The 23,803-nt window shown below is 40.2% G+C and overlaps 1 protein-coding gene across 1 annotated transcript in view; it reads right to left on the bottom strand.

Annotated features, from left to right (window-relative positions):
- The window catches only part of CD109 (CD109 molecule), a 188,010-nt gene that overhangs the window by 23,939 nt on the left and 140,268 nt on the right, over window positions 1-23,803 (bottom strand). Inside the window, exons 25-29 of the mRNA XM_063442994.1 lie at window positions 19,781-20,009; window positions 10,408-10,573; window positions 6,600-6,790; window positions 1,285-1,440; window positions 1,122-1,187 (exon numbers count right to left, since the gene is read on the bottom strand). Coding sequence (XP_063299064.1) covers window positions 1,122-1,187; window positions 1,285-1,440; window positions 6,600-6,790; window positions 10,408-10,573; window positions 19,781-20,009 — 808 coding nt within the window. The remainder of the gene's footprint in view (window positions 1-1,121; window positions 1,188-1,284; window positions 1,441-6,599; window positions 6,791-10,407; window positions 10,574-19,780; window positions 20,010-23,803) is intronic.

The raw sequence follows: 23,803 nt of genomic DNA, 5'->3' as shown, positions 1-23,803 counted from the left end.
TTTCTGCGTACGGCCGTTTTGGACTGTTTCTGCATCTTCACTCGCCCATTGAATTTGGTGGATCCTCTCATTGGCTGACCTTGAGAGTTCCTCTGGGACACTTTTGGTTCAGGGTGTTGTCACCTCAAAAACTTTGGAAGCCGTTGGGTCCCTTCTGCATTTTTTTCTACACCGCTGCATGATTTAGAGAATTGGTTTTCCCATTCTCCTTTTATTTCAGTCCTCTATCTCATATTGCTTCTGGTTCTACTATTTGGGCGTTAAAATTGCAAATATGAAGCCTCCTGTCCTGCCATAAAATTAGGGATTATTCTAGCCTCGGTGAGGGAATAATCTAAATTTTATTAAAGACAGGAGGCAAATATTCCCCCCCCTTTTTTTACATTCCCTCCCTGGATTTGGGTCTTATAATTAATTGTGGATATTGTTATGTTTTGTGACTGCATTGTTTTACATAAAAAAGGTTATTTCTATTATTCAGTGATGATTCTGTGTGCATTTTATTCATAATGTTTGTGTTGTACTTATGTTTTGTCAATGCCTTTTAGTTAAGGTACATACTAGATACTAGGTCTTCATAAGATCTGTAGACTTTGTTTATTCATCAGGTATTATGAAGTGCAAGTGATATTGTATGGATATGACATCTTGCCTTGTCAGTTTACTTTCACAATGTTTTCCTTTTTATTGCAGTGTAATCTGTTTTCTCTCTGGGCTTGACGATTGTTTCTCTGGATGTGTCTGCTACAAGGTGGATTTGTTGGTTTCCTTGCTCTCCTGCTCGACCTCATCAAAGAAAGAGGAAGTGGAAGAGCCTGCTTAGGGGTTTTATACTACTGTTGCTTTGTTCTGATTGGTTGTTTTGAAAAGTTCTGTTAACTGTTTCTATTCTGCTGGAGGTTTCAGTAAAGAAGGTAAAGCAAATATTCGCCTCCTGTCTTTAATAAAATTTAGATTATTCCCTCACCGAGGCTAGAATAATCCCTAATTTGCATTCCAGTCCATTCTCTTTGGCTCCCAGGTTACATTGATGTTACGCAAACCGTTTTTGTTATATTAGAAAAGGCTGGACTTTTTCCAGACAGACCTTGTGTATGGTTTGGTTTGGTATTATTACATACCTGTAATATGGCAAAGCCAACTCCTTCAGCATGAATGTTAAGTTTCAGTGGTTGTTCAACAATAATCTACAATAAAAGGAATCAGTGTGAATAACATGAAGTACTGCATTAGGTCAGCATTGCTGAATTACTGTAGTAATAAGTTCTAAGCAGCAAATCTTACCTCTTTTTTCTGTAGCACAATTTGGTTAGCAGAATTGATTGTAAAATTTGCTAGCATACTCATATTTTCGCCATGCACAGAAATGCTTAATGCGGGCTCCCTTCTTTTATGAACAGAAGCAAAGGATGACATTGCTTGTAAAGCCAATATAGTGTCCTGTCAGAAGAAAAAAAAAAAATCTTATAGTGAGATACATCTTATCTAATTATATGTGAGAAGCATATTCTGATAAAAAAAAAAAAGAATTATTGTATGGCGAAACTTAAAGCGTTCATATTTGTGTTAGTCTAGCAGTGGGGGAGGTGCATAGGGAAAAGGTTGTTAAATGTAACCAGGACTCTGATTTGTAGCATTCAGACCTGTATCTTTCATTTTACCATGCTGTGCCATATATGACCATATATGTATTGCATTAAAGGAACACTATACCGTTACAAATTCAAACCTGCATTCCTAACGCTATAGTCTTGTAGTGTGTGATAAGTTTAAACCAAAGAAAAAAGTTACCTGCGCTCTCTCCTTAATCGCTATGTATATTTAAACAAATGGAGGTCATTTAGTTACTCCAATGGCCACTGGAGGGAATGCCCGTCTAGGGTTGTCTGCCTTGACGTTGGCAGGCAGGCATTCCCTCCAGTGGCCATTGGAGTAACTAAATGACCTCCATTTGTTTAAATATACATAGGGATTACGGAGAGAGCGCAGGCAACTGTTTTTCTTTGGTTTTTACTATATGTATTAGCTGATGTGTACTGTAGTTGTTGCTGCCGCCCAGGAATGATGGGAGTGAGCGCATGACTTTTCTTTTTGTGTTTGTGATAAGGTTAAGCCCCCCCCCCCCCTCCACCCCACATTCGCAATAAAAACTTGAAAAAAAAGACTTTTACTTACCTTTTCTCCAGCGACAAGACCTAGATGCTGCCACACACTCCTCCTCCTGCATCATCATACTGGAGGCATCACCTCTAGGGCTCTTTTGAATTCAATGTACCTCATAGAGGAGCATTTGTGATGAGAAGTCACCAATGAAGTAGTCTGGATGACTTTAGTGATCTTTTAATTTAATTGGACAGATGGTATACTTTTCTGTATCTTACCATACCAGGTGGCAGGCTTTTTTTTTTTTTTAATTCTTTATTTTTATTGTGCAGGTGAGTACATGGTGTCAACGGACGCCACAACAGCGTATAACAAGATCAATACATGTTAGACAGTGGCATGAGAATATGCACATTTTTCTGTATTTTTTATCCAGGTTAACTAAACAGTTATAGTATCTAAGTTAAAGTAGAGGAGACAAATAATAAAGACAATCGACAATTAGAGCTTAACAAAGCTGAATTAGCCATATTAATGCAGCTAGCACTTTATGTCAGGTTACACACCAGCTAAATCGTTTCAATAGTCGCTCATATAGCTGCTATATGCTTACATGTTGAGTTTTTATCTTGGCTTGTTTTGCCGTATATCGTGGCATGGTTTGTCGGTAGGGTTGTGTGAGGCATAAAACTATTAACTACTAACAAGCTGGGCTAAACAATGCAATAAGAGTACAGTTGTTCGCGTTTCAATATGGGCACCTATTGCTAGCGGTGACTGTGGCCTGCGAGGTGCTTAGAGAAGTGTCCAGTCCTTGTTGTTGGTTAGAATAAGCACATTATGCAGGCTTGTCGAGCCGCCGTAAGCTAGTTAAGTCATCGAAGTAGAAGGGGACGTGTGGCATGCCTAACCTGCACAGTTATCTTTTGTTTACTGGAGTTTATAGCGCGGTCTAAGACCCTGTTATGCCCTACTCATTTTCCTGGGTCTAAGCTTACTGCTCTTAGGCCTATAGGTCACTGTGGTCCTGGGCCACAGCGAGACATCAACAATAAAACAATAATAATAAAACAGTGCATAAAACAATATGTTAAGTCAGTGATAACCCAGTATTAATGCAGTATCAATGCAGATGCACAGTGGGATAACTGCTGATTAGTCGAGTTGGCTATGGTAAACGGTATGTCGCGTCCACATTTTAGAGCCCGAGATTAGATTGAGAGGCGGGCAAGGGACAACACAATTTTATATTTTTTAAAACAATCTAGTAACATGGAGTTTGGTAGGTACAGTGTTGATTCTTCAGGCTTTGGTTACTCAGTGCTCGTGCCTGTCATGTAGGGTTACATGCTGGAGTGGAGACCTAGGCACTGGTTGCACATACCCTATCGGATTAAGGGCACTATGCCCATGAGTGGTGTCGCGAGTTTAACCCCTGCGTCGCTTGAGTTCGTAGGGTAAATGAGCTCTTGGCTAGATATGATTCCAGAAGGGGAGACCCTTTTGGGCCTCTGTTAACTAAACTTGCTTGTCACCTTTGCTGGGTCTAAATACCTAACTAAGTGTGTGTTAACCGGCTAGTGGTGGGTTTAACCCCTGAAGTGCCTTTGGTGTTGTGTTACAAGTGTAAGTAAACATAGGTATATGAATATAAATAAATGCAGGCAAATGTAAAATTAACTATAACATATTGGGAACAGTGTTATCTGTCTTGGTACCAGCGGGCTGTAGTGTAGCCGCAACATGGTACATGGGTACCTCACTCGAGGACATGTGGCACTGTCAGCCAATGCCTCTGTTTGGTAGAGCCATACCGTCCCTGGAAGTTCTCGGGTTCGCCTGGATGTGTCTCTTTGGTAGGTCAAGGTGTTGGTTGCGTCCGGCATCTCGCTCGTCCTGTTGGGTTTTTGTGTAGGCCGCTCGGGCTCCACAGGTGGCCTGGTAACGAGTCTCCTGTGGGGTGCGCCCCTGCCCCGGGCCCTGTGTTCGGCCAGCTGCAGTTGTGGCAGGGGAGGCTACCAAGGTGGCTGTTCGTCGGGGGTGAGCTAAGTCTTCCCTCCAGCCCCAGGCCGGGATGAAGGCCGACATCTTTATACCACAGACCCAGCTTCCTCTATGGGCCGGGTCTTCCCCCTGGCGGGAGTACTGGGGGGATCTGATGGTCTGCCATCTTCTGTGGTGGTCGTCCCTCCGTCCGTGTGGACGATGTCTTCGGGTCAAGCCCTTGGTGGCCCTCGGCCCAGGTGGGCCAGTAACTTGAGGCGCAGGTTTGTCCAGATGCTTTAGGCCTGAGGGGGTCCTCTGCTCTCTCCGACTCCTGCCGCCCTGTTTTTGAACTCGGGGCTTGAGCGGCTTAGATAACAGGTGGTTCTCCAGCTTGACCCATAGCTGTTGAAAGTGCTAGTTCAGCCACTGTAGCATTCGGTCCACAGAGCAAAGGGCTGGTGCACGCCGCTCGTGTGCCGTCTCGCCATGCCATGTTTCAGTCACCATTTTGATTCGGCTCCCCTCGCTTGGTTGGACCTGTTTTAGGTCTGTATGTTGTAGTTGTGTCGCTTGATGTAGGCAGTCGATTTGGGGACCGGGATGACCTCGCCAGTCCAGTGGGGGGGGTAGGAGTTTGCGTGTTCTCGTGGGTTACCAATAAGCAGGGAGATCGTCCGCCTCTCCCCAGCTCCGGTGTAGTAGGCCGCAACAGTGTCTCTCCGGTCTCCCGCGACCACTCTGTTTGGTAAGGTCTTGGGGTATGTCGCTGAGTCCCCTCTGGGCTCTGTACTGCCTGTCAGTGGATTTAGTCGCTGTTTGGCCGGGGTTAAAATCGCTTTTTTTGCTCTTTCAGCAGGAGCTCAGGACACACACGTCTGCTCCTCTTGCCAGTCAGGCTCCGCCCCCGGTGGCAGGCTTTTTTGTGTTTTACCTCCAGACGTCTTCACTTCTTCATGGTTATTCACAAAAATGCAATATTGTTAAAGATTCAAAGCAAAATGCCTGCAATCTTTTTTTTCTTGGCTATTCTGGCATGAAATATGTCATTCACTTGAATTCCTAACAATATAACAGGTTAGTGAATAAAATTGCTAATTAATGCAAAACATTTATATTTTTCTTGACTTACACTAGCTTGAAATACTTTGCCAAAAATATGTTTTAAGACTTCATGCATTCAGTTTTAAAGCAGGCATAGAAACAAGCATAATTCATAAATAATAACATTGATTCAGAAAGGATTCAGCAACTTCTTACCCAAAAAAGGGTAAGTAGAGGTTTTGAAAAAAAAAATAACATGGGGTTCTCAGGACCCAATATCACCTGTGGGCAGGCGCACAAATGACTTTATGGCTGCCACCATGTGTACAGTGGGATAGAAAGCAATAAATAGTGGATTAACTCCCAGTGAATGGCTGCTGCCCCATCCACCACACTTTGGCTTCTGAGGGTAGAGGCTAATAAGGCATTTTATAATAATGCATTTTATAAACTACCAGAGACATAAATTAAATTAACAACCGAGGCAAATTAATCTGTATACATGTCATCAGTGTTAGGCTAATGAAAAAGGGGGCATATATTTTGTATTTAGATTACTATGTAATCATATTAAGCAGGCAATGATTGGTTGTTTGGCAGATTAGTTCAGAAGCTCAACTCACACTGATCTCATTAGCTGTGGTGCATTTGTCATTGTACTTCCAATCAGAAAGTAGAAGATGTTTGAATATGATGAATAAGACAGCATGAATACCAGAATAAAACCTATTAAATGCACTTAAAGGACCACTCTAGTGCCAGGAAAACATACTCGTTTTCCTGGCACTAGAGTGCCCTGAGGGTGCCCCCACTCGGCTCTGGAAAGGGGAAAGGGGTTAAAACGTACCTTTTTCCAGCGGTGGGCGGAGAGCTCTCCTCCTCCGATCCTCCTCTTCTCCTCCCCGTCGGCTGAATGCGCACGCGCGGCAAGAGCTGCGCGCGCATTCAGCCGGTCTCATAGGAAAGCATTCATAATGCTTTCCTATGGACGCTTGCGTGCTCTCACTGTGATTTTCACAGTGAGAATCACGCAAGCGCCTCTAGCGGCTGTCAGTGAGACAGCCACTAGAGGAAATAGGGGAAGGCTTAACCCATTCACAAACATATTCATGAAACTGCTATGTTTATGAAAAAATGGGTTAACCCTAGAAGGACCTGGCACACAGACCACTTCATTAAGCTGAAGTGGTCTGGGTGCCTAGAGTGGTCATTTAAGCTGTGCTGGCACCCAGAATGTCCCTTGAGTTTTGCTGTTATAATAACAGTCAACAGTGTACAGCAGTGTGCAGTGTGAGCAACATACAAACGTTTATTTTATGTTTTAAAATGTAATTTTCTACATGTTGTGCATAATGCAATTAAGTTGGGTAGGGATGTTATGCAAAATTCTATTTTCAAAATTCACTGTTCTTTGCCTCAATTTAATGCCTAAAATTCTTTTTCTGGAAGCATTAATATTAGTCGCTGACCTGAGTAGATGAAAATCCCCCTAGATGGTTTCTCTGTTGACTTAACCATTTCATCACCGGTAGTCCTTCAGTCAACCGATTCTGTTTGATATGTGACAGTAATACATAGGATGCCATTTCTACATCTGTTGAACACGGTTGCCACCATCCAGATGCTTTTGGGAAACATAACTTCCAAAACCTTAAATCACCTGAAAAAATATTTTTCTAGTAAAAAATTGTGTTGGGCTATTTATTTTATAAATTAGTGTTAATATTATAAAACAGTTCATCGATATTGTGACAGTCAATGCAATTTTAGCATCAAGCATGTATTGAAATAAAGATTACTATACATCATAAAATATTCCTTGATTCTGCCTTACCTATCAGTTTCTGATCAACCTCCCTCCTTCCCCATTTTCCAAGGTAATGAAGAATTGTTCCCACCACCTATCTTATTGTATTTATTGTTTTATCTATTCACACAATTCTCCCCTCTGTCAGGCAGACATTTGGCCTGTCCACACCACAAAAACAACATTCTACTTCCAAGCACATAATTTGATTTTGCCTTCCATCCTTATCCTTCTTTATTTCTTCCAGTGGATGCAACAGAAGGTTTAATCCTTGGTTCAATCTATTTGCAGATAACATACAGATCATGTTCTCCTACCCCTAATTTGCACCTTACCTCTTCTCCAACATATCTTCTTCCGTGTCTTACATCGCCACCTGCATATCTTTGCAATCCATCCAAATAAACCCAACTAAAATTGCTTAACATCCCTAAACCTAGGAGGCAACTACACCTTTTTACTAGTCTTTAATAAAATATATCAACTGTTACTTCCATTTGTTGCATTGACCAAACATGACTACTGGAACTCATTTCTCCTTGATCTGCTGCAACATTCCACCAATCTGCTTCAAATTAAAAAAAAATCCATGTCCATATCCTTGTCAACATGCCAGTTTCTCCATGTGAATGAATGCTACTTATAAACTCAACTGATAAACTCAACTGACTTCTGATTTTTCCTGTATTCTAACTTCAAATGTCTTACCCTTGTATGCAAATCCCACCACTACCTTGCTCCCCTTTACATCTCTCCAATCATCTCAAACTATACCTCTTAATTCTCCCTTACCCAATATACTACACAGTTAGCACTATATATTATATCAAATGCATTTTCTCATTTTGTCTGACTGAAGACACATTATCACTTTAAATTACAAGCCCATCTTGCATAGGATTTTCTAGGAGGTGTTACAGATTTTTGGTCAAAGTGTGGTGGTCAGGTTTCTCTACTACATTTGTATGATTATATTTAATTATATAGTCTTGTTTATGTGACACAAAATATGACTATTTGATTAGAAAATAGCACTGGATATCAACAATACATAAGGACTGCTAAATACACAAAATGGTACATAAATTAGCAAACAATTAAAAATATGTTATTTTTAGAATAATTAATATAGTGTTAACTTATTCTACTCTGCTTTACAATTGTAACAGATAAAATATTGATTCTACAATGTTAGGATTATTAAAAATGAGCTGGCCTTTTCACTTTGTTTTTCTTCCTTCATTTGATGGTGGATGCCAGTACATAGTAATATTGCAATACTGTAATTTAATATAATGCAGCATGTAATAACTATTTATTCAAAAGTCCAAAAATAAATAATAAAAAATCCAGTAACTGGGGCATGTTAGCACTCGAAAACATAAAATCCTTGGAACATAATGGCAAGTGACAGCCAGTTAAATGTTTCATTAATACTCAGATGGGAAGGATGATACTGGAACCCTACCAGGAAAATACCAAGTAAAATCAAACTGGAAAATGTAAGCTTGTTCAGTAGTCATTAATATTGGATACTTTGAAGTGTCAGTTATCTGAAAGTTTGTAAGCCAGTACTATGGATAAGAATGTCCCCAGGAGTTTAGCCTTCCTAACAAAACAAATAAATATTGATTTTATTTACTATGGTTGAAAACATATTTTATAATGTAACAGTAACAAAAGACCTTAATAGAATACAATTGATTTAGAGTTTAATTTTCCAATATGTAAATGCCAAATTGAATTGTGAGCTTCAAAGAAAAGTCTTATTTTTTTTTCTTTTTAATTAATCCCTTTGTTCAACTTCACATATTTGTTACTTATTGGATTACAAAATGTGCTTTTACCTATACAAAAGAGAGGATGTTTTTAAAGTGCAAAAAAATTCATGGTTATGTTACAATTACAATTATTTATAAAGAGCTCACATATTCAGCCGATTAGTACAAAAGTTTAACAAAACACATATGACATACTGGAAAATAAATAGGTGAAAAGGGCCATGCCCACAGATGCCTACAATTTGAAGGTATATTGCAAAGAATCCTCAGACACCAACTATGCAGTTAGTGTTAAACAGGTTTCAAGTGGTTTAACAAAAACTGTGGCTGAGTCAGTGCCTATAGCTCTATGCTCTAATACACTAGTGAATATCGGTCTTAGCCGTCCAGCTTTGGATGCACTGATAGTATGAGAGTATTAAAGACCATTCCTATTTGGTACTATGGTTGTGAAACAAGCAAGCTATTTGGGTAACTGTTTTATATTATTTGTGGCTTTCAGATTCAAAACTATATACTATATATAAAACTAACTTTTACTGTGACTCTACTGTTAACCAGCCGTTGCTCATAATAAGCTGGTTAAAAAAGCACACACTGTCCAATTGCAACTGAGACCACTTTGACACTGAAAAGTGTCTAAAGAAAAACAAGTTTAGAGTTTAGAGTTCTAGAGTTTAATTTAGTGTTTTTGGTGGAATTCTACTTTACAAGTGGGGCACCTTAAAAAAAAACAAAAAAAACTCAGGATAGTGGGACAGGGGTCAAAATTGGAATTGATCTTCCAATTTCAACACATTTAAGAAGTATTAACTTTTCTTTGACATTAAAGGACCACTATAGTGCAAACTTGCTTTCCTGGAACTATATAGTGCTTAGGTCCCCAACACCTTCAGGGCCCCCCTCCTGCTGGGCTGAAGGGGTTTAAACCCCCTCAACCACTTACCTTAATTCAGCACCGGGCTCCCTCGGCGCTAGTGGTCTCTCCTCCCCCTCCGACGTCAGCAACCGAGTGGAGCCGAATGCACATATGCGGCCAGAGCCACGCTCACATTCAAACCGCCCATAGGAAAGCATTACTCAATGCTTTCCTATGGACGTTCTGCGTGCTCAATGCAATTTTCACATTAAGTGTTGCGGAAGCGCCTCTAGCGGCTGTCTGCAAGACAGCCATTAGAGGCTGGATTAACCCTGCAATGTAAACATAGCAGTTTCTCTAAAACTGGTATGTTTACAGCTGCAGGGTTAAAGCCTGGGGGACCTGGCATCCAGGCCACTTCATTGAGCTGAAGTGATCTGGGTGACTATAGTGGTCCTTTAACTTTCACAATCAAAAACGAACCAGCAACTGTGTTTCAAAATGGCATGATATTATTAATATTATTTTATTATTTATATAGCACCATCAGACTCCGTAGCACTGTGCAATGGGTGGACTAAGATATACTAGTTAAATAACGTCAAGATTAACAGTAATATATAGATGCTTAACTCCTGTACAAAATACAAACGTAATCAAATATTGAAATATTGCCTATCTTTAAAACTTGTATTACTAGTTAAACTTAATATTAAGAACCTAATAAAGATTCTTACGCTTAAAAAATGCAATTATTAAAGGGAAAGGGTGCATCAACCAAGAAAGGAGCTTTTTTTGCACACATAAATGTTTGCTCTACATTTTTGTACCTTCTTGTTCTGCTCTTTTATTTAAGATATCTAGTCCTTCTTTTGCTTTACTTCTCCCAGCCAATGACAGTGCATATGTCACAAGGCTCAAGGTGTAGTTATCATTAACGATTTCATTCATCTGGGACTCTAAATAATTTGTAGCATCTGTAATGTGATTAGAGTTCTAGGAGAAAGAGACATATGCTTTAAATAAAATAGTAAATGATTTATAATGAAATAGTGCACATGAAATTAATGTTGAATTTATACAAAGAAGATTTGCATATCTTATGAAATTAAGGACAATTCATCTTAATATTTTACAATGTGCAAAATGCAGAAGTACCGTATATACTCGAGTATAAGTCGACCCGAATATAAGTCGAGACCCCTAATTTTACCCCCAAAAAACTGGAAAAACTTATTGACTCGAGTATAAGACTAGGGTGGGAAATGCAGCAGCTACTGGTAAATTTCTAAATAAAATTATATCCCCAAAAAATTATATTAATTGAATATTTATTTACAGTGTGTGTATATAATAAATGCAGTGTGTGTGTGTGTCTGAATGCAGTGTGTGTGTGTGTGTCTGAATGCAGTGTGTATGAGTGCAGTGTGTGTATGAATGCAGTGTGTGTATGTGTATGAATGCAGTGTGTGTATGAGTGCAGTGTGTGTGTGTGATGCAGAGTGTGTTTGTGTATGTGATGCAGAGCCTTGGTGGGGGGTGGGCATTTTTATAATTTTTTTTATTATTATTATTTTAATTTTATTTTTTTGTTATATTATTCATATTTTTTTATTTTATTATTTGTTTTAATATTATTAATATTTTATTTTTATATTTAATTTTTTATTTATTTTTATTCGTCCCCCCTCCCTGCTTGTTAGCTGGCCAGGGAGGGGGCTCTCATTCCCTGGTGGTCCAGTGGTGTGCACTGTTTAGGAGGGGGCTGGCAGGAAGCTGTAAGCTCCTGTCAGCGGAGGAGAGAGAAGGGAGCAGACAGGAGCTGCAGGAAAGGTAAGTTACAGCTCTCTGCCAGCCCCCAACAGGACCGCTGGGCTTGTAATGAGCCCGGCGGTCCTTGTCTGTATTATGGCAATGTAAATTGCCATAATACAGTCATTGACTCGAGTATAAGTCGAGCTGGGGTTTTTCAGCACAAAAAATTTGCTGAAAAACTCGACTTATACTCGAGTATGTATGGTACTTGCAATTACAATTTTTTTACAGAGTGCCAACATATTCTGCAGCACTGTATAATATGTAAAGCAAGTTACATAGTTACATAGCTGAAAAGAGACTTGTGTCCATCAAGTTCAGCCTTCCTCACGTATGTTTTTGCTGTTGATCCAAAAGAAGGCAAAAAACCCAGTCTGAAGCGCTTCCAATTTTGCAACAAACTAGAAACAAATTCCTTCTTGACCCCAAAATAGCGGTCAGATGTCTTCTTGGATCAAGCAGCTATTACCCCACTAATTAGAAATTATATCCCTGTATGTTATGTTTTTGCAAGTATTTATCCAATTGCAGTTTAAACATCTGTATGGACTCTGACAAAACCACCTCTTCAGGCAAAGAATTCCATATCCTTATTGCTCTTGCTGTAAAAAAAAAAACCTTTTCTTTGCCTTAGATGAATTCTCCTTTCTTCCAGCCTAAATATGTGACCTTGTGTCCTATGTATAGCCCTGTTTATGAATAGATTTCCAGATAATGGTTTGTACTGGCCCCGAATATATTTGTATAATGTTATCATATCCCCTCTCAGGCGCAGTTTTTCCAAACTAAAGAAATGTAATTTTTTTAACCTTTCTTCATAACATAAAATCCTCTATTCCTTTTATCAATTTTGTAGCTCATCTCTGCACTTTTTCTACTGCCATGATATCTTTCTTTAGAACAGGTGCCCAAAATTGCACAGCATATTCAAGGTGTGGTCTTACCAGCGATTTATAAAGAGGCAAAATTATATTTTCATCTCGATAATTTATGCCCCTATTTATACATGACAAAACCTTACTGGCCTTAGCAACGGCAGATTGACATTGCATATTGTTGACTAATTAGTTGTCTATAACAATTCCCAAATCCTTCTCGTGTGTGGTTATCCCTAGTTCACTACCATTTAGGGTGTAAATTGCTTGTGCATTCTTAACCCCAAAGTGCATAACTTTGCATTTCTCTACATTAAATTTCATCTGCCATTTTAGTGCTCAGTCCCCCAATCTGTCCAAATCCCTCTGCAGCAATGCAATATCCTGCTCACATTTTATTACTTTACAAAGTTTTGTGTCATCTGCAAACACTGATACATGGCTTTCAATGTCCATTTCAAGATCATTTATAAATGTGTTAAATAGAAGCAGTCCCAAAACAGAACCCTGAGGGACACCACTTACCACTTTTGTCCAGCTTGAAAATGTACCATGAATGACAACTCGTTGTACTCTATCCTTAAGCCAATGTTCTACCCAAGAACAAGAATATTCATCTAGACCAATTTCTCTTAGTTTGAAGACTAACCTATTGTGAGGAACCGTATCAAATGCCTTGGCAAAATCCAAGTAGATCACATCCACTGCAACACCCTGATCTATACTTTTCTTACTTCTTCGTAGAATGCAATTAGGTTAGTTTGACATGACCTATGTTTCATAAAACCATGCTGATTATTGCTAATAACACAGTTCTTCCCAATGAATTCCTGAATATTATTCCTTAATAGCCGTTCAAATAATTTCCCAGTCACAGAAGTTAAGCTCACAGGTCTATAATTTCCAGGCAACCCTTTTTAAATATAGGAACAACATCTGCAATCCTCCGGTACAATACCTGAAACAAAAGAATCTTGAAAATTTAAATACAGAGGTTCACTTATTTCCCCACTTAGCTCCTTAAGTACTCGTGGGTGGATACCGTCAGGCCCCAGAGCTTTATTTACATTAATTTCCCTTAATAGCTGTAGCACCTTGTCTCGAGTTATCCAATCACAAGTTATCTGCAAGTTTTTTGCAGCAATCATTTGCTTATCGCTTACCATAGGATCCTCATTAATATATACTGAAGAAAAATAGTTATTTAACTCCTTAAGGACACATGACATGTGTGATATGTCACGATTCCCTTTTATTCCAGAAGTTTGGTCCTTAAGGGGTTAAAGTGCATTAGAGGTCTGGAGTGAGATTTTAATGGTTTTCTTTTAAGTGCTACTTCACATATTGTAAATAATAATATGATATGTTTAACCCCTTAAGGACCAAACCTCTGGAATAAAAGGGAATCATGACATCATGTCATGTGTCCTTAAGGGGTTAAAGGACAGAAAGGACTCTATTTTAATATCTACAAGATTAAGAGTGAAAAAAATATTTTTTTACACGTCCAATGCAACTAACTCAAAATAGATTCACATATCAGTCCTGATTGTTAAATGCCTTATATGTCTAGGATTTAAATTCATATTTGGTAATTAACACTAACCCTAAACCTACCTCCAGTGGTGTATTTTGGATATGTGCTGCCCTAGGCATGTCAAAACTTGGGCACCCCTCTCCCCCACCAAATTTACCCTGCTCCTGCCTGTTTAAGACAAACACACAGTCTGAATGACAGACTCACTCTGACACACCCATTCACTGACAGGCACACACTTTCAGATTCACACATTCATTGTCAGACACACACACTCACTAAAAGATACACACTCGCTCACAGACATACACTGACAGACACACACATTCACTGACAGACACACACACACACATTCACTGACAGAAACACACATTCACTGACAGATACACACTTTCACTGACAGACACACACACTTACTGACACACACACACACACACATTCACTGACATACTGTAGCGGTACTTACCCATTCCAGGGACCGGCCGGGGTCCTCTGTTCAAACCGCGCGCGGTCCTGCTGCTGCACGAGCCACGCGCGGCTCATCCGCCGTCTGTGACAGGAAGGCGGGCAGTGACCGCGAGAAGCGGTCACGTGTCCCGCCTGACTCTAAGAGCGCGCCGCGGGTATCGGGCGTGCTCTTAAAGGGACAGTGGGAGCCTAAATTGGCAAAGGCCTCCCATTGGTCCCTGTCATGCCACACTCCCCATACACTTACCTTTTGGGGGCGTGGATATGACAGGGGCCAATCAAAATTGCCCTATCGTGGTTTCTGTTTCAGTTCCCTTTAGCACTTGTTGTGTTCAGTTGTGTTCCTTCGTACTTGACCTTGGCTTTGTTTCTGACTACGTTATTTCTTTATCCTTATCTGTTCTGTTTGCCGGCTTGCTGTTTACTGTGTACCAGACCCCGGCTAGTCTTAGTTTACGCTGTCTCTTTGTGCCCTTGACCTCGGATCACTCCTGACTCTGTACTCCTCTCATATACGTCGAGTCCGGCCATTCTAAGGTCCGGTAGACGTATCTCCCCTCTGTGTTGTCTTCTGTTGAGTTGAATCCTGCGTGTTGGGGTATATTTTCATTACACATACACCCTGATACTGAAACATTCACACACTTGCAATGTATTATAGATATTTTTAAAATATAAATTTTAATCCACCCAGCCTCCCTACCTTTGGGAGAGCTGGAGTGGATTCTTCCCCTGGGGTCCAGTGGAGCTGGCTGCTGCTCTGGTGGCTGGCTGCTGGGCTGCTGGTCTGGCTACTGGGCTGGTGGCTGGTTGGCTGGGCGTGCAGGCAGGCGTACAGTTGTGGCAGCGAGGGAGCTGTAATCTTCCTGCTCAGCTCCTTTGCATGCCGCTCAGTGGATGCCGGGAGCCAGGTGATGTTATATATCGGCTCCCAGCATCACTGTGGGGTGCTAGGGAGCTGAGCAGGAAGAGCACAGAGGGCTCCCTCGCGCCGCTACCCCTACCCCACGGCCACATTGGGAGCATTTTAAAGCCTCAAGGGGCCTTGAGGTGGGCAGCTCTTGGGCCCCCCATGAAAGAGGATAACAGGGCATCTGCCAGGGTGCTGCATTTTTGCCACCCCCCTAAAAGTGCCGCCCAAGGCTTCCTTGTTAACCTCGTGGGAAATACACCACTGCCTACCTCTCCTAATGCTATACAAACCATATCCCTTACCTTATACTTACACTAACAACCATTTACCTACTCTACCCTACCTTACCCTTAACTCTGCACTATCCCTAACCCTAAAGAAGCATTAACCCTTACCCTAATACTAACCCTTATGTCAACCTTACTCTAACTCTACCACTAAGGGAATTATGTGTAAAATACAGTACATATATAAGCAGATGGGCTTTATAGTTAAATCTGTAGTGAGTGGTATATTGTCATCTACTGGCTTTTTCAGTATTACAGGAACATGTCCCTATATTACTGAATCAAGCATGCTTTCTGTCTTTTTAAAATTCTTAGGCTTCCTGTCCATTACCTTAAAATTCACCTGCTCCCTCTGTTCTTAGATTTTAAGCTCATGAGCCATCTAGCACTTTGTATAAAAGGGATGTAAATGCTAGATTCCATGACCTTCTATTCCTTTTTTTATCAGATTGAAATAAGTATTAAGTCTAACAAAACACATTTGACTTATGGTAACAATAGATGAAGAGGGCCTGCCCAAACAAGCTTACAATCTAAAACTAGGTAGGAATTCTAAGAGAATTCAAAGTGAAATTCAAATGTACAGCCACTCTACAGAATGATATAAGTGCTACTTGTGCTGACTGAATGGTTGTCATCTGAAGTAGGATTAACTCAACCTTGCTGCTTCAACTTTACTAGGAGTGATCTAAGATATCACTTCAATCACATGAATTGATGAAGTCCCATACCCCATCTCTTCCTCTTTAAACACTCATAATAGAATATATGCTTCTATGTACTGATCATTTGATGATTTTTGTTTGAAATGGTTTTTGGAGCATGCTGACCTTTTTACTTCCACCAGATTTCATAGGATTAAGAAACAATGTAATATATACTTAATATTCTTTTGTTGCAGTAGTTGTGACAGATACTGACTATTCATTAGAAACCAAACATAGAGAAGATTTAGTCTAAGGCAAAGAGAAGTTTTTTGTTTTTTTTTACTGTAAGAACAATAAGGATGTGGAATTTTCTGCCTGAAGAAGAAGTCCATACAGATGTTTAGACAGCAACTAGATGCATACTTGCAAAAACAGAATATTCAAGGATATCATTTTTCAATGTAGGGTAATAGCTGCTTGATCCAAAAATAAAACTGACTTCCATTCTGGGGTCAAGAGGGAATTTTTTCCCTAGTTTGTTGCAAAATTGGAAGTGCTTCAAACTGGGTTATTTGCCTTCTTTTGGATCAAGAGCAAAAATGTGAGGAAGGCTGAACTTGATGGACACATGTCTCTTTTCAGCCTATGTAAATATGTAAATGTGTGCTTAAATTTATATGGTGTCAGGCAATCATCAGTAACCTGGCCACTTCACAGTTATTTCTAGTCAAATCTTCAATAGACCCAGTTTATTTCTAGTCATTTCTCCACCTAATCAATTCCAGTATTTTGACAGACGCATTGACTCTTATATGTTCTACAACCATTTCATGAAAACAAACTGCCCAGCCAAGAATTTGTTCTCAGAAGGCAGCATCATGAACTTCTTGTAATAATTCCCGTAGCCTTAGTAACAACTCATTAGGAAATCTTTAGCTACTGCCCAATCTTTTTGTGTTCTCGTTAACCTTCACTGCATACTTTCAGAACAATACCTCACTTGACTATAGCTGTAGCCTATTATATGTTTATATTATTATTACATGCAGTATTAAACATAAATTATGTCTCAGTAAATATTAAATATAGAAAAACAAATATTATTTGGATTTGGAGATGTTTTTTAAAGTGCAAGATGACTAATATTTATGTCAGCTTAATGTGGCAGGAAAAGCCAATTACATGAAGTGACATAGCTGAAGTAAAGTAAATTATTTCACCTAACTTCTACTGAAAATTCAATTGAAAGTAAGATGTTGCTAATAGATCACCTTGTAAGTAGTTACAGAATGCATCCAAAATCTCTAGCAGCAAAGATTTGTCCTTATTAGACTTAAAACTATAAAAACTGTGTTTTCACAAAGTTTGTTTTTTCCCCCCAAATGTGTAAAAACATCTGAGAAATTTAAAGCAAATCAAACTCAAACTTTTAGAGGATAATCACTTGGTTTACTATCCTTTAAATCAGGATTCCTCAAACTCCGGCCCTCCAGATGTTGATGAACTACAACTCCCATGATTCTATAAATGAAATAGATAGGCTGAGAATCATGGGGGTTGTAGTTCAGCAACATCTGGAGGGCCGGAGTTTGGGGAAACCTGCTTTAAATCTTCAAATCGGACCCTGGGAATATTAGGGAACAACAGATATGTTATTTTTAGTCTTAATTTCATTTTGATATTCAAAGCAAAACCATGCAAATATATGCATGCAAGTAGGTAATCTGAGGTTCGTAAAAGAAAAATTAAAGGGGCACTATAGTCACCTGAACAACTTTAGCTTAATGAAGCAGTTTTGGTGTATAGAACATGCCCCTGCAGCCTCACTGCTCAATCCTCTGCCATTTAGGAGTTAAACCCCTTTATGAACCCTAGTCACACCTCCCTGCATGTGACTTGCACGGCCTTCCATAAACACTTCCTGTAAAGAGAGCCCTATTTAGGCTTTCTTTATTGCAAGTTCTGTTTAATTAAGATTTTCATATCCCCTACTATGTTAATAGCTTGCTAGACCCTGCAAGGACCTCCTGTATGTGATTAAAGTTCAATTTAGAGATTGAGATACAATTATTTAAGGTAAATTACACCTGTTTGAAAGTGAAACCAGTTTTTATTTTTCATGCAGGCTCTGTCAATCATAGCCAGGGGAGGTGTGGCTATGGCTGCATAAACAGAAACAAAGTGATTTAACTCCTAAATGACAGTGAATTGAGCAGTGAAATTGCAGGGGAATGATCTATACACTAAAACTGCTTTATTTGGCTAAAGTAATTTAGGTGACTATAGTGTTCCTTTAATGTTCCTCTTACTTCAGAAATTACTTCCTCATGAGAAAGCACTGGATTGGTTGAGATTGTCAGTTTTGATGATCTCATCCAAGGGGGTGGAGCCTTGGCAGAGCTAGAGGCGGAGGACTTGCGCAGTGCTAGAATAAAGGTAAGCTTTCTTTCATTTTAAGGGGGGACAGAGAGGTTTGGAGGGCAAAAATGTGTTTTTAACTCTATAGGGTCAGGAATACACATTTGTTTTCCTTCAAAGCCCTTAGCCCTATTTTTAGTTACTGAGAATTCAAAATAAATCCAAAGAACATTCCACATTTAAGCGGAAGTGGAAAGCTTGTTTAAGTCAGCTATGCTTCTAGTTTAGCTACTTTGGCCTAAAATGTGAAACATACATTTAATTCACTTTGAATGCTCATGTTAGTGAATATCCCTGTAGCATTTAGTAAACAGTTTACCGTATATACTCGAGTATAAGCCGAGTTTTTCAGCACATTTTTTGTGCTGAAAAACCGGAACTCGGCTTATACTCGAGTCAATAGTCTGTATTATGGCAATTTGCATTGCCATAATACAGACTGGGGGGAGAGGGGGGCTGGCAGAGCTGTAACTTACCTGTCCTGCAGCTCCTGTCAGCTCCCTCCTCCTCCACGCCGTCCGTTCAGCTCTTCTGTCAGCTCCCACTCTAAGTCTCGATTTTACAGTGGGAGCTGACCGAGGTGCTGAACGGACGGCGCGGAGGAGGAGAGAGCTGACAGGAGCTGCAGGACAGGTAAGTTACAGCTCTGCCAGCCCCCCTCTCCCCCCAGTCTGTATTATGGCAATGCAAATTGCCATAATAACAGCTCTGCCAGCCCCCCTCTCCCCCCCCACTGAACCACCAATGCCACTGGACCACCAGGGAGTAAGAGCCCCCCTCCCTGGCCAGCTAGCAATTTCACATTGCCATCTGCATAGTTATCTTTTGTAATAAACATAGTTAGCCCATTGGTTACATAGTTACATTGCTGAAAAGAGACTTGCGTCCATCAAGTTCAGCGTTCCTCACATATGTTTTTGCTGTTGATCCAAAAGTTGGTTGTGTTATGAACATAATTATTGTACACAAATGTCTTACTTTTTAACTGTTAAAAATATAGGAAAAACTAAACAAGTAAAAGTTACTTCCCCTCAAGCCCAGAAATGAAATAAACTGTGGTTACGTAATCCCTATTTATGCAGTAATGCTCCCCTACAGTTCTTATATTTGAAGTAATTCAAGACAGCATGAGTCATGCTGCTAACCAAGTTTCTTCAGGATGTCTTATTAGAAATGAAAACAAAATAAATATTTTTCTATAATATATATTTCAGTACATGCAATATGAAAAATACCCTGTTACCATGAGTCCTGGATATTCGATGAGGGCAGCCATAATATATGCAGTTAGTGTAACCGGACTCTTCTGTCCTCCTTGTAGAGGAGTATGCAATACTTTTCCAGGTTCCTCAAATTCACCATTTTTCTTCTGATGTTTTAGAAGCCAGGTGAGTGTTTTGTGCAGTACTACAGGGTCTACTAAGATGAATGGCCGAGCTTTCAAGAAACATTGCAGCACAAAAGCTGACAGCCTTTAAAAGAAATGCAAACAATTAAATGAACCAAAAAAATTATTTGCATTTTCTATTGTATTTAGAAAGTGGTTTGACAAACACTGACTAACATTTACATTGAAATGCTTTTTTTTTTTGTTAGATTCCAATATTATGTTCTGTAATACAACATGAATAATATGGTAATTAATGAGATGACGGTAAGGAAGTGGAAGAACGAGTAAGTGAACAAAGCAAGAGGAGATGTGAATAAATAAGAACAGTATATCTGAAATCTAGAAAAAAGAGCTGAATGATACATATTCCTATATGTTATAGACATTGCAGGGTGGGAATTAGTGTATTTGCTTTCACCTACTTTGGTAAGAGCCCCACTAAGTGCTTAAGGGAAAACCACTGTTCCGGTCCTACTAGGGAATCATTGCAGATTACTGATTTTTTTCATATTGGGCTCCTTTAAAATTATTTAGAGTTTCTGATGTCTCCAATCAGTTTAAATGTGTTGTAAACATTTTGTTTAACTGCTATATCCATCCTATAGTTATATTTTTTCATTCACAGTCACAGCTGCAGTACTGAAAGGGCTTAGCTTAAACCCAACTGCTTTATTCTGTCCCATTAGACAACATATTGATTTGATGGAGTTTTTTTTAAAGGCAGTAAGGTTTAAATGGGTACAGTGCAGTGTGTCATGCGTTAAACTGTTTTTGTTTCCTCTTTCTTGAGTTTCCATGGGCATAAAAATAATCAACCTTCAGGTGTTTTTAATGGTTGTCAGGGCATTAATGGTCTTTAAATACTCTAACATTGCTACGTTTATCTGCTTTTCTTCCTTATAGTGATAAGATTGAATCCAATGTTATAATAACTACATATATTAAAGAGGTACTTAGTATTTTGAGAATATAAAACTATGTATTTATTATACAAGTGTAGATGATATGGTAAGGGAAAAAAATAAAGATATATAAAAAAACCTCAGTAAATACCAATGTTAAGTTATTTCCTTAAAAATATAAGTACATACCTTGGCACAACAGACATAGGGAGAATTTGAATGATATGTGAATAAACATGATTATGTATTTTAGAATCAAAATAAATTACATTACAATTTAATAGTTATTATGTTTGTGTTACCTGTTTTGTAGTTTTGTTTTTATTCAATGCACATTCTAACTGTTTTGTAGTTTTGTTTTTATTTAATGCACATTCTAAAGTCTAAAATGAAGATTTGAGGGTAAAGGTAAAATTAAAGGAAAGAATGTGTATGTTATATGATTGACTCTTCGAATATTAGATGGACAATCCATTTATTTATTTGTAAATCTAGCACCAAAAGTAGGAGGAGTAGGCGTGAGGTACAGGCTTGTTCTACAGGAGGTACCAAAGATAACTGTGTATTTTATACTCTTGGGGTAAAAATATTATGAGTTCTTATGTTGAAAGATGTGTGTGTACAGAGAATACAGATTATTATTATTATTATTATTATTTTAATTAATAATGTAAAAATTTTAATTAGCTCAGTAGTCTCACTTTTTCTTATAGGGACACTATAGTCACCAGAACAACTACAGCTTATTGAATTTGTTCTGGTGAGTGGAATCATTACCTTCAGGCTTTTTATTGTAAACACTGTCTTTTCAGAGAAAATGCAGTGTCTACATTACAGCCTAGTGATAACTTCACTGGCCACTTCTCAGATAGCTGTTAGAGATCCTTCCTGGGTCATGGCTGCCTAAAATGCATCCAAACATTCAGTGTCTCCTCCCTCTGCATGCATACACTGAACTTTCCTCATAGAGATGCATTGATTCAATTCATATCTATGAGGAGATGCTGATTGGCCAGGGCTTTGTTTGAATCATGCTGGCTCTGCCCCCAGGGCCGGTGCAAGGATTTTTGGGTACATAGGCGAAGATGTATTTTTCCGCCCCCCCCCCCCCATTCAAAAATAACATCTTCACCTATGTGCCTCTTAACCAGCCCCTCTCCCCGTCCATTATTGGTCCCCTCCCTTCCCTGTCCCTTAGTGTTCTTCTGACAGTCACACACACTCAATGACAAACACAGAGACTCACTGATCTGACACACACACACTGATTGACACTCATTGACAGACACACTGATAGTCACACAGACTCAATGACAAAGATACTCTCACTGATTTGACAGACACTCACAAACACACACTGACAGACACACACATACACTGACACACTCACATGCAACACTCATACAATCACTCACAGACACACATACACTCACTCACGCACACACTCACAGTCACTCACAGACACATACACTCACTCACGCACACACTCACAGACACACATACACTCACTCATGCACACACTCACAGTCACTCAGACACACATACACTCACGCACACACTCACAGACACACATACACTCACTCACGCACACACTCACGCACACACTCACGCACACACTCACAGACACACATACACTCACACACAGTCACTCACAGTAACACATACACTCACTCACGCACACACACACACAGAGACACATACTCACAGACACTCACTCACACACAGACACTCACACAGACACTCACACACAGACACACACTCACAGACACTCACTCACACAGACACATAGACACTCAGACACACAGACACTCACTCACTCACACAGAGACACATACACACTCACAGACACTCACTCACTCACACACACAGTCACTCACAGACACACAGTCACTCACAGTAACACATACACTCACTCACGCACACACACACACACAGACACATACTCACATACACTCACTCACACACACACACACACACTCAGACACTCACTCACACACACACTCACACACACACACACACTCACAGACACTCACTCACACAGAGACACATACACACTCAGACACACAGACACTCACTCACACACTCACTCACACAGAGACACACACACACTCACTCACACACACTCACACACACAGACACACACACTCACTCACTCACAGACACACAGACACTCACACACACTCACACACACACAGAGACACATACTCACTCACAGACACATACACACAGACACTCACTCACACACACACTCACACAGACACTTACACACACAGACACTCTCACACACAGACACTCTCACACACAGACACATCACATACATTCACAAATTATTTTAATACATAAATAATATCCACCCAGCCTCCCTACCTGGAGAGCTGGTGTGGATCATTCCCTGGGGTCCTGTGGGGCTGCAGGGCGGCGTGCAGCAGGGCTGCGATCAGGCGCTGCGAGGGAGCTCTAACCTCTCTGCTCTGCTCCCTCGCGGGCTGTCTGCTGATGCCGCGGGAGCCGGAATATGACGTCATATTCCGGCTCCCACGGCATCACTAGACAGCGCGCGAGGGAGCAGAGCAGAGAGGTTAGAGCTCCCTCGCAGCGCCTGATCGCAGCCCTGCCGCACTGGGGGCGGAGATGGTGGCCGGCAGGAGGGAGAGCTTCCCTCCTGCCGGTCACTGAAATCTTGCGCCCCCGGAGCCGGTGCGCCCTAAGGCGGCCGCCTGTGCCGCCTTATGGACGCGCCGGCCCTGTCTGCCCCTGATCTGCATCCTTGGCAGCCTCAGCCAATCCTATCAGGGGGAGCAATGTGATTGGATCAGGCCACCACTTCTGATGATGTCAGCAGACAGCTTGTTTTTCTGAGACAAACAGCATGCAGATCTACAGCTTCAGGCTTGAATACAGTAAGAGTTTGCTATATTTATGGAGGCATGAGGGACCCAGGGGGCTAGATGGTGGTTTTAACACTATAGGGTCA

Source organism: Pelobates fuscus, chromosome 2 (assembly GCF_036172605.1).
Source record: "Pelobates fuscus isolate aPelFus1 chromosome 2, aPelFus1.pri, whole genome shotgun sequence".
Taxonomy (NCBI): Eukaryota; Metazoa; Chordata; class Amphibia; order Anura; family Pelobatidae; genus Pelobates; species Pelobates fuscus.
The sequence above is the reverse complement of the archived record's forward strand: the minus strand, read 5'-3'. Positions and strand labels throughout refer to the sequence as shown.